General features: G+C 37.8%; 1 protein-coding gene across 1 annotated transcript; it reads right to left on the minus strand.

The window, feature by feature from the left end:
• Window positions 1–3,346: 3,346 nt before the first annotated feature.
• LOC121896005 (solute carrier family 17 member 9-like) lies at window positions 3,347–11,279 on the minus strand. The gene is made up of 13 exons (XM_042409608.1): window positions 11,155–11,279; window positions 10,542–10,739; window positions 10,317–10,456; window positions 8,621–8,720; window positions 8,400–8,524; window positions 7,986–8,082; window positions 7,766–7,862; window positions 7,522–7,609; window positions 7,383–7,417; window positions 6,692–6,807; window positions 5,853–5,908; window positions 5,323–5,352; window positions 3,347–5,121 (listed from the first exon to the last, which is right to left on the minus strand). The coding sequence occupies exons 1-13, from the start codon at window positions 11,277–11,279 to the stop codon at window positions 4,952–4,954; spliced, it is 1,377 nt and encodes a 458-aa protein (XP_042265542.1). The 3' UTR covers window positions 3,347–4,951.
• Window positions 11,280–11,391: the final 112 nt, after the last annotated feature.

An 11,391-nucleotide genomic window follows, 5' to 3' on the forward strand; every position in this document is an offset into this window, starting at 1 on the left:
TTCCTCCTAAAGATAAATATGTGGACATACTTTATAGAATCATTAATCAGTGGATGACAGGAAAGTATTAAGATCATCTATTAATGGTCTGAGTCTGAGCCTTTCTCTGTTTTATGTAATTTAATAATAGAAAAATGAATATATTTGGGTTTTAGACATTTGAAATCATCACCTTGGACTCTGGAAACTGAGATGGACTCTGACATTTTCCTATTTTCTGATGTTTAAATAGACCAAACCAGTAGGAACATAATCTTCAGTAATAACCAGTAATGAGAATTAATTTTGTTGTCAAATCATAAATTCAATTTCTATTCCGTCTTTCCAGGCTCCTCCTGCAGAAGTAGATCCTGATTAATGTGGCAGCCTAATGGAAGACCTGTAGGATGACACGTACAAAATCTGCAGAAAAGAAAAAAATAAAACAACAACAATACAGTTTGATGTGAGCGGTGAGAAAACAGGGAGTCTTTGTTCTGGTGTAGCCCGGCCAGGTGTTCTCTCTCTCTCTTTCTCCTTCTCTCTCTCTCTCTTTCTTTCTCTCTTTCTGCAGATGTTTGAAATCTCTCCATCTTCATGAATGATGCAGGACGTGGAGCGCGTGATTCCTCTCTTGGCATTCACCGCGTGCCTTAATTGTATGGCTGATAAATCAAGGTCCGCCGTGAACACGAGGAGTGGCAATCCTGTCCTTTTTATGTGGAGAAGTTGGAGCTTTTATGAGCATTTGAGCATCACAAGATGAAACACAGCCTACAAACACACACACACACACACACACACACACAGAATGAATAAGGCCTGAACGCCATCGCAATGCAAAGCTATTTATAATCCCCCTTTTTTCCTTTTATACCAATAAAACAAGACTGTAACAGAAATAGCACATTTTAAACACAGCAGACGGCGTCACACAATACGCTTTCTTCTTCTTCTTCTTCTTCTTCTTGTCCTTTTTTGGTACTGAATCTCTCTTCTTGTGCGGGCTTCAAATAAACGCCATAATTAACTGTCCAGTCTCTCCGGTCCGGCTCCGGTGTGCGCAGCTGCATGCCTTCAATCCTCCACACTGCAGCTGATTTTTCAGGCTTAACAGCTGACACTCTTCAGAGGAAACATATGATTCAAAAGAGATGAATCGGTGAAGGTAAAACGGGCCAAACAATACCGTTCACGGTGCTGGTATATGGAGGCAGGAGGGCAGGCCCACTGATGTCCAGGCAGGTTTTTGTACCAGGAGATAGAGACATGATCAAAAGACAAACCTTCTATACAGAGCTACAAGACTATTCCTCGTTTTTTTCTTTTTTTAAAAAGATTTTAAACATTTCTCTACAGCTAAAAGCCTGATTTGCGTGCGGCTTTCATGTCCCGGTCCTCATAGGCTAAAGCAATAACGTCATGACGTGCATCCACGCTGAATGCTGCCCCCATTAAACGCGTCCTGCAGACCGGGTTAATATAATGTATCGGATCTGCTGCCGGCTGTATTGCATTTCCATCCCTGTGGACGGAAAAGCGCTGCGGGCCACATGATGCGCTGACCGGGGTGCTGAAACCGGAGCCGCGGTGGATCGATGGAGATCTCCGACATGGCCCCTTTCCGCTAGACAGGAGCCTTCCTCCAGCCTCCCTCTGCCAGTTCAACTTCAGATGATATAAAGTTCCCTTATATGTTATATATTTACTGAAAAATGTGAGGCTTGAATGTGATTAATATATATAAATAGTATAACATATATACAGTTCATAAACCAGCAGGTCTGATGATCTGTTAGGATGTAAAAGAAATCAGCTAAAGGGAAGAAGTCATTTTATGATAATGTAAACAAAATAAATTTGTAAATATAATTTTTTATTGATTTCTCTGAGTAAAAAAATTTAAATATGGTTTAAATGTTTTGGCTACTATCTATCTATCTATCTATCTATCTATCTATCTATCTATCTATCTATCTATCTATCTATCTATCCTTACATACTGTTCAATTTTACTGTTCATTTTTACATTTGAGAGCAGTAAAACTAAACTTTATTATGTTTAGTTTTTATGTTAATAGCCTGATATTTTATGACTTTTCCTAAAGTGACCCAGAATACACAAAAATGGAAATATTTTTGACTTTTTTTGTTTTTTAAATCATATTTTTATACACAGAGGATGTTGAACAATTCTGCTATTTTTTCCCAAGTGGCTCATACATATATAACATATCATTACCTTTATACTACCTGCACTGCCACTACTACCTCAAGGGTTTTTTTTTTGCACTATAACATATTACATTGATTTTGCACGTGTGGTTAAACTATACACACACACACACACACACACACACACACACACAAACACATATTTTCACTGTAAATATAATAGTTTTACCTTTTTGTATTTCTTCCTTTAGTGTTACTTTTACATACTTTGTGCTACTTTATTGCCAATTTCATTGTTTTATTCTACTCTAATTTAAAATGTTTATGTCTATGTGTGTAGTGTGGAAGAGGCTAAAGCTGCATTACATTGTTCAATCTTGTATTAAATAATGACAATACAACAGAACCTTGAATTCTATCATCCTTTCTACATTTTAAAGAAATGTCTGTGCCTACATGTAGTTCATTCTTCACTTCATTTGAATGCAAATTGTAGTTAGCAGTTAGCACAAGCTAGTTGTATTATTATCAGAATATGAGTTGATTGATTGTCCTTTCATTTAGACGTAATATCTTCATTTGTCAGAGATAATGGTGTTTGTGTCTTATAACATTTGTGTCTATAAAAATAACTCAGGTGTTGGGGAAGTTGCTCCGGGAGCATTCTGCCTCCAACCAAGTGTAAATGATGTGTGAAATGAAATTTTCACATTTTTATAATAATCAGATAAAAAAAAAAAAAATTCTCCAAAACTAATTAAAAGTTCTCTGACTCTGATGAAGACAAAGTAACGTTGAAACGTTAGTCTGTTGGCACAATTAAAGGCTGTGAATTAATCAGTGTGCTCCCGTACCTTTTGTTCTCTGGAAGTCTGCTGCCCTCAAACTCAGAAACACCTGATTCAGCTGCATTTCGCTGGAAGATGCTCAGAGAACTTTGTTTCAACTTAATGAAAAGTTCTTCACATGAATCTCCTTATTCAGGTAACAACGTCTTTGTCTTTGAGTTGCTCTTTGTCAAAACACAAAGATCCTTAACATGTACATGAAGTTATCTTTGAATCTGTTGTTGTGCAGAATTCCTAAAACAGAAACAAGTTGAACTATTTCAAACGAGCTTTTACTGCATGTAAACAACACACAGACATTTCCTCTCTTTTAAAATACAAGTTTTATTTCTTCATCTTGAATGTTTACATCGTTCACCTTCAACGGTTCAAAAGCAGCCTGCAGTTTTACTTTATTATTCAGTTCTTTGTACCCTCGCTTGAAAAAAAAGCTAATAAGATTGTGTTAATCAACACAAAAGCTTTAAACAGTTAGTGCAGCTAGAAAAATAAATTATTCTGTAATTAAAAACATCCGCAGTCTGACGCCGTTTCATCTGTCTTATAAATGTGATAATAACACTGAATAGTTCCGCCTGAAGTCGACAAACCTTCCAAAAAACAGTTTTTAGCATTATCTTCTACATGACAGACAATTATATGTCAGTTATATTACATTAATTATATTACATATGTTCATATTTGTTACTCTTTTTGGAAGAAGGAAGATTTTCATGTCTTTGGATTTATTTTACAGTAAACAAACCCTCTGGTGTTCCAGTATCAGATGACTAATAATGAAAAAGTACTTTGTAATATTTGAATCAATTTTAATATTTTGTTAACATGCTCAGGCGACTGGACCACAGTTTGGTAGATCAATGCAATCAAATGCAGTCAAATTGATCAATTAAATCATTTCACCTAATCAGAGTCCTTTTGTCCAGGTTTCCCATGTAAAAGAGATAATGTATCTCAACAGACTTCCTGGTTCAATAAAAATAAAAAAAATACACCGAAAACACTCTCATTAACATTTTGACACATGTACAAAACAGTTCACAGACGCAACAGCCAAACTTTGAGAAACAATGTTTGATAAATATATATAATAAATATATAAACCAGTCATAAGTGCTTGTAAGCAAAGTTCATGTCGAGTCTCATTAAAGACACCTCACTAGTTCTAGTAGCTTTGAACATTGCGGCCAGCGGTGCAGCGCACACACAGGACAAGCAGATAAGATTCACCAGTACACAAGTTCCAACTTCAATAAATAAAGTTACAGTACAGGTGCATCATCACAACATTACAACAGACCTCCAAACCCAACATTTCATGTCATGACCGGTTAAAAAAATATGATTTCTTAGTGTCAACAAATCCCAAGAAAAGACCAAAACGTGTAGCCAAAAAAGTTTATGTGTAGCCAAAGCTCTCCGACAAATAAACGCGCTTTACCTCGTTATAATTTGTCCTGATAGAGTTTGGCTGTAATTCACCTGTTAACATATGCTGTGTTTTTACATGTTACAATAATCAGCAGCTTGCATTATGCATGTAGTCATTATTAATGTAAACATTTATGTGTGGATATCAAACTTCCTAAATTAAATATTTATACAGTAATAAACATTTATACTCTGCAATTCATATTTAGCAGACGTTGTTTATCCAGAGAGATTTCCGGTAAGAACAACAGAACAAAAACTTGCCTGAAATATTCCAGTTCCTTCATTTTCGAGAGAGGAAGTCTATTTCCACGTACTTTTACAAAACTATGATTCTCTTGTCAAAAATGACAAAGAAAACATGACATGATACCATCCAAAACTGCAGTTATTCCTGATAAACACTGTGTTTACTGTGTGTACTGTACAATAAATGACATGAAATGAGGGAGATCCAAATGTAACGCACATTTTCACAAATCAGACACTGACTGGTATTTTCAGCAGAAAGTTCTGGGTCAAACCACCACGACCTGGCTGTAATCTTCCAGGTCGACACGACGGGCGTCTCCAAAGATGAGGAAGACTCCGAGGCCTGTGGCGTTTACTAAAATGACAAGGGAGAACACTGTGGCCCACGACAGGGTGACATCAATCAGGTAGCCTGACACCGAGACCATCACCAGTCCTGTGCAACACACACACACACACACACACACACACAAGGAAGAGGACAGTTTGAGATCAGTGGTGCTTTAATAAAGAATTTACACTTTTAAATCGAGTTTCAGACACAGTTTCTGTTGTTTTTTTCTGTTATCCACTGAGTGAACACATATTTCTTACTGTATATGCTGCAAAAAAAGGAATAAACATTTTGGATACTTACCCGTGAAAGCACCCAACATATTCATAAAACCTGTTGGAGAAAAGAAATATTGATTAAATGTCTAAAAACATAAACAACAAAATGTTAAAACAAGACTCAGAGTCGACATGCGAGCAGCTCTGTGAGGATGTACGTCGGCACAGTGATGCTTTGAGCTAAATACTAACATGCTAATGTTGAGCAGGTATCATGTTTACTTTGTTCAACATCTTTGGTGTTTTAGCATGCTAACATCTGATAATTATCACTAAAAAACTACAGCTGAGGCTGAATGCTGTTAGTTTTGCAGATATGTTGTCATAGAGCAAAGTATTGATGATGGCCGAAGAGGAAAATGTAAAGATCACAAAAGTGCTTGTTATTCATCCTGAGAGAGAAATGAATGTCTGAAACAAATTTCTTAGAAATCCATCAAGTACTTGGATGAACTGGATACTCTGGACCACAGTGGTGGACCGACTCACTGACACTGACATGCAAAAGATTAGAGAAGTTTGATGGAACTGAAATATAAACTACAAGAAACTCACCATAAAGGGCACCGGCACATGATGGTGTGAGATCCTGCACATTCACAGACACACCACTGAAACACATTGAAACTCATTATATAAACAGCAAACAGCTAAAAGTAAAGCACATTCACAGATGATAACTCTAATTTACTCATTTACAACACCATCCAAAATATGAATTTAAAGAATAAAGTTGGTGATATTCTGCATTTTTCTTATTATCAACAAATCCCATAAAAAGCAACAATGACTTGATTCCACTAACAAACGTTTTACTTCTGTTTGAATGACATTTGCTAAAAACTACAGTGCCGGCTGTTTTAGGAAATTGCTGATCCTTTTCAGAAAAATGAAAGAACCGTTTTTAAAGATCTCCAGTAGGAACCGATGCCACAGACATGTTAAACCTTTCCGTGGGGTTGCCCAAGGATCTATACTCTGTCCTTTTCTTCATTTCTATACTCCTGTTTGGTCATTGTATCCAAACATACAACCTCTCTTTTCACTTTTATTCTGATGATCTATGTCCTCCTGGTTTCTGCCACTATGTGTATATGGTTATGATTTTCTTCTTCTCTGTTTGTCTCCTAACATTTTGTTTGGATTTCCTGTTTGTGCTCTAAAGAACTCTGGATCAACTGTATGTAAAATGTTATTTAAATAAAGTTTCAGTTGATTTAGTGGTAGGGAAGTCAGGAAGTACTGGGAAACAAACTACACATTGTTGGTTTTGGTCTTTTCATGGACTCTGTTGGCAATAACTGAAATAGAGAATAACTACCATATGAAATTCCCTGTACATATATTCCCATATATATGACACACAAACAGAAACTTTTTATTTATCAACATACCTGCTAGTGAAGGTGGATACACTCAAAGCAGCAGAGACGAAAATGACAGCGGAGGGAAATTTGACAGCTCCAGACAGGAGCATGATAAAGATACTCGATACACCCATAGCGAAGAACTGAGGAGGGGGAGACGTGCAGATTTAAAGTACGGTCTATAATATAAATAAATATGTAAAATAAATCTAAAAAAAGTGAAGCCACATAACCAAAATTCAAAACAAAGGATTAGATTTTACTATCACTCACAACTCGATTGAGATTAGTATTTGTTTAGATAATAAGAGATAAAATCGTTAAGTCAAGCTTTTCACTTATACAGTATATACTAGTACAGACTTGTACCTTATATGGTCATAAAAATGACTGATTGGGCTTTTAAAGAACATCAGCAAAGGTTTTTTTTTATAGATTTTAGAGAGTCATACAAAATGTAACAGTACGTCTGCCCTGCGGAGACTTTTAGGCTTGTAATCACATGTTTGAAAGAGACTAACAAAAATTCCAACATGAGCACCTGAGCAGATAGTCAGAACAAACTTTTCACCACACACACAAACACACACACACACACACACACACACACACACACACACACACACACACACACACACACACACACACTTTTTAATCGCTTCAAACGTCAACTTTTGTTAACTGGATGACTGTAAAAACACAACAGTCTCATACTGACCTGCATTATCTTTCTCACAGATGCCACACCATATCCTACAGACAAAAAACACAAACTGTAAACAAGTGCCTTCATATAATTTTTTTTAATTGAAATGTGACCTAAAAAGACTTTAAGAATAATGACACTTATTTAATACCTTTTTTGATGAGGAAATCTGAAACATATCCTCCACCCAGTGCTGATGGAATTGCAACTAGCCAAGGAATGACATTATACACCCATCCCTGCAAGAGTAGACAAGTCGGTGTGAAAATAACCAGTTTGTATATGGAATTTAAACTATGTAGTGAACTTGAGGCTATCTAAAGGCCTAGTAGGGTACAGTGGAGCATGTTTATTGGCTAAATAACAACACAACACGTTGTGGAGAAAACAAATACCATAGCATGAGGAAATGACTCTTTGAAGTATGTTGGCAACCATGACAGTAAAGTGTAGGAAGTGCCGCACATGCACATGTGAGCAAAGATCATGGCCCTTAAAGAGAAGATGACAAAGACAGAAAGAGAGAGAGATGGTGTTCATTAAGGTATTTAATACACTTAAACCATCATGTACTGGTAAATAGTGAAGGATTAAAAAAAAACATATAAGCCGTACCAGACAGACTGCTTCTTAAAAAGACTCAGCCAGCGTGTTCTTGACATCTTCCATTGTGAGTTGTCACTTGTTTCCATCTGCTTGGGGGTAAGGTCACCTGAATCACATTGTATGCCAAATTTCATGGCAATCCATTAAATAGTTGTTGGAATATTTCACTCAAAAACCACAAATGCCAACCTCATAGTGGCACTAGAGGAAAAGTCAGTAGGATTTATCATCTGGGCAACATCAATATCTGTACCATATTTCATAGTAATTCATTGATATTCCCAGGATTGATATCTATAGAGCCGCTAGTGTGGCTGAAAATATAAGCAGAGCTATTCTCTCCTCAGGTAATTTAAGGTAGAAATGTGACAACCTATCATCATGCGCAGTACGGGGGTTCATTCAGGGATTCAGTTACTGTACCTTTCAGAAAACACTGCCAAACAACGAGCGCCCAGAGTCCGGACAGGAAACCGATGCTGTAGAACATACTTTCCCAGCCATACCTGTCCAGCATCAAGGACCCCAGCCCACCTGCTAACAATGTTCTGGAAGAGCAATAAAAAGAAAAAGTGTCACCAGAGGTAGATGGTGAGTTTATATGTAGATTAGTGTCTGTGTGTCTGTGTGTGTGCACAACATACCCCAGATAGCTACCACTGTGTATGGTGCTCATTAGAAACCCTCTCTCTCCTTCCACCACACGCTGTGAGCACAGGCTGGCCAACGATGGAAAAAACACACCTAAAAGACAATATCGGAAACTCTGAGACAGAATTCATATAACTCCTATGAGCCTGGACGTTTCAATCAACCCTTTATCAACAAAATCTAAACACCATTAACGACTAGTGTGAAGGGGCTCCTGACGGAAAGAGGAAGAAAAAGGATCACAGAAGTTCAGATTGCACTATTATGTTTAAGGGCGATCATGCAAGATGCTTCCTGAAAGAGACAATGAATACCCGTTCAACCACCCCATTCAGTGTGGTATGTGCATACTGGGTATTGTACATGTACTGTGTGTGTGTGCGTGTGTGTGTGCCTTTGCCTCACTTCCAGGAGGCTAATGTTTATTCCCTTGAAACACCTCCTAGTTCATTTCTCCTTTAGGAAAAAATAATTTAATGTACATGAAAGCTAATTATCTTTGCAACAAGGGGGAGAATAAGAATACTGTTTAAAGGGTCAACCACCAAGAACAGCTATAGAGTTGTAACATTTCCACGATGTGAACACAACAATTACTGTCTTTTGCTGCAAGCACTTTCCAAAGATAGACCGGCTTTATGGGAGACTGCATAGATAGCGCCTTTACTCAAAGTGTTTTCATTCACATATAAACAAACTCACACACGAGGTTGTGTGCAGCAGAGCCGCCCTGCAAGATACATCTAAACATCAGGAGCAACTTTGGGTTAAGTGTCTTGCTAAAAGTATATTTTGAGATAAAGACAGGAGGAGCAGGTACTGAACCGACAACCGTGGAATTAGTGGACAACCTGCTTTACCTGCTCACCCATCACTATACTGGTTAATGTTGGCCCTGACCTTTAAATGTGGCTTGACTGATCCAGGCTAACATGTTGTTGTCCTGTTGATTCACATCTAGTTATTTTGGTTGAGTTAGAGGATGAATTTGCAGTGGAAATATAATAACAAAAAGGAGGACTAAAAAGACTGTAACATTGAAAGATATCTACTTGATTTGACTCATTTGGACGTCTGAAACTTCATATTAGCTTCAGATAAACTTTTAAATACATTTTTGCACAGAAGGAGGCTTGTGTACTTTGTCCCCCATCAATTGTAAGTGCATTATGAAGGGATTTTCTAATGGTCAGTATGAACAGGAGGAATGATTACAGCAAGAAAAACATGTTTCAATGTTCATTTGGGCTCCTGATTGTTGTTTTAAGACTGACTTGAAAAATTGTCAATGCCTGCATTTGCTGGTTGTACTGTAGTATTGCTTACAGGGCTACATTTTATACATTTTTATGAATAAATGATAAATCTTGATCATAATATCAAACTCAAATGTCATGTTTTCTGGTTCAGTTGGTCGGACAACTCAACCAAACATTTTTCACCGTCCCTCTAATAAAGGAATCAAATGTATCTGAAGTGAGTTTATGTTTGGGGGTCACCACAAGAAGATGAGCTAACTGTAAATAAGACCGAACATTTTACAGCTTGTTGCTCTGACAGCAGCTCCAGATCAGTTTAAAGCCAGTTTTGAATAACCAAAAATTCCAGTCTTCCAGTCAAATTAGGTTAATTTATTTACATTTATTCAAGTGCTTATTTCAATACTGTATCTGACGCAGCAGCACTCACCTTGCAATAGTCCCATGAGGAATCTGGCCATAGTCATGAGAGCGAAGGTGTGACAGCCTAGCCGGGTCAGAAGAGGAGTCCCAGCTGTGATCAGAGACCACAAGGCTGCAGAGATGCACAGGACCCTCTCTCCTCCCACTCTAACAGAACAACAAACATTTAAATCCTGAAACTATAGACCTTAACAATATAAACTTGCCAAGCAGAGCCCTGTGAGTCGCTTACTTGTCGCTGGCATGTCCTCCAAGGATCTGTGTGAGACAGTAACCCCAGAAGAATCCACCTAGGACCAGACCAGAATCGATCTTGCTCCAGTGAAAAGTGGCTGCCATTGAGACCGCACAGATCGGCATGGCCATCCTGGCACAGAAGAGGAGGCAGGTGCCCATAAACAGCATCACGATCCATTTTTGAGCCAGAGGTCTGTCAGTATGAAGGGCAAGAGTTTTGTCTGATAAAAACTGTAACCAAAGGAACTGTAAACTGTAACTTAAGACCAGGATAAACACACACACACACACACACACACACACACACCTACAGCAGCCTGTGCAACACCAGTAATGTCAAAAATACTAAAAAAAATTAATCTAGTAATGTAATAACATGAACTACAGTTGATAATCAAGGTAGATCATGCTTTATTAGCTCCATCAGCAAAATCATGTATCATGTAATGTAGACTGTGACCATATGAAAGTAGCATGTGTCACATTTTAATAGATTTAAATGACATTTAGCTCAGATCCAAGACTAGAACCTGGATGGAGCTTATTAGGAAGTATATAAACAAAACTGTCGTATTATATTCTTAGATCTAAATCTTCTGTAGTCTCACCTGGGCCACAAGTTCTGGTCCTCTTGCATCTTTTCTGTAGAACCATTGCCGGTGTAAACCTTGAGATCCAATAGAGAATCATCAAAAACATCCCTACCGTCTCCGGATATGTGCTTGTCAGCCATTCAGAGAATACTGGAGTCTCCTCTGTTATCTGTGAAACTCGCCCACACTGAGAGGTGTGCTACAGCTATACCTCATATCCTCAGGCGGACGAGCCAGACAGGTAAAACTTGT

The sequence above is a fragment of the Thunnus maccoyii genome, chromosome 4, assembly GCF_910596095.1.
Source record: "Thunnus maccoyii chromosome 4, fThuMac1.1, whole genome shotgun sequence".
Classification (NCBI taxonomy): domain Eukaryota; kingdom Metazoa; phylum Chordata; class Actinopteri; order Scombriformes; family Scombridae; genus Thunnus; species Thunnus maccoyii.

Excerpts from the sequence above, each read along its gene's own strand:
- LOC121896005 (XM_042409608.1), bottom strand. The coding sequence starts at position 11,279 with ATGGCTGACAAGCACATATCCGGAGACGGTAGGGATGTTTTTGATGAT. Across the intron at positions 8,083-8,399 it reads TTGGCAGTGTTTTCTGAAAG|GTGACCTTACCCCCAAGCAG; the intron begins GTACAGTAACTG and ends AATGTGATTCAG. Across the intron at positions 5,122-5,322 it reads TATGTTGGGTGCTTTCACGG|GACTGGTGATGGTCTCGGTG; the intron begins GTAAGTATCCAA and ends TGTGTTGCACAG.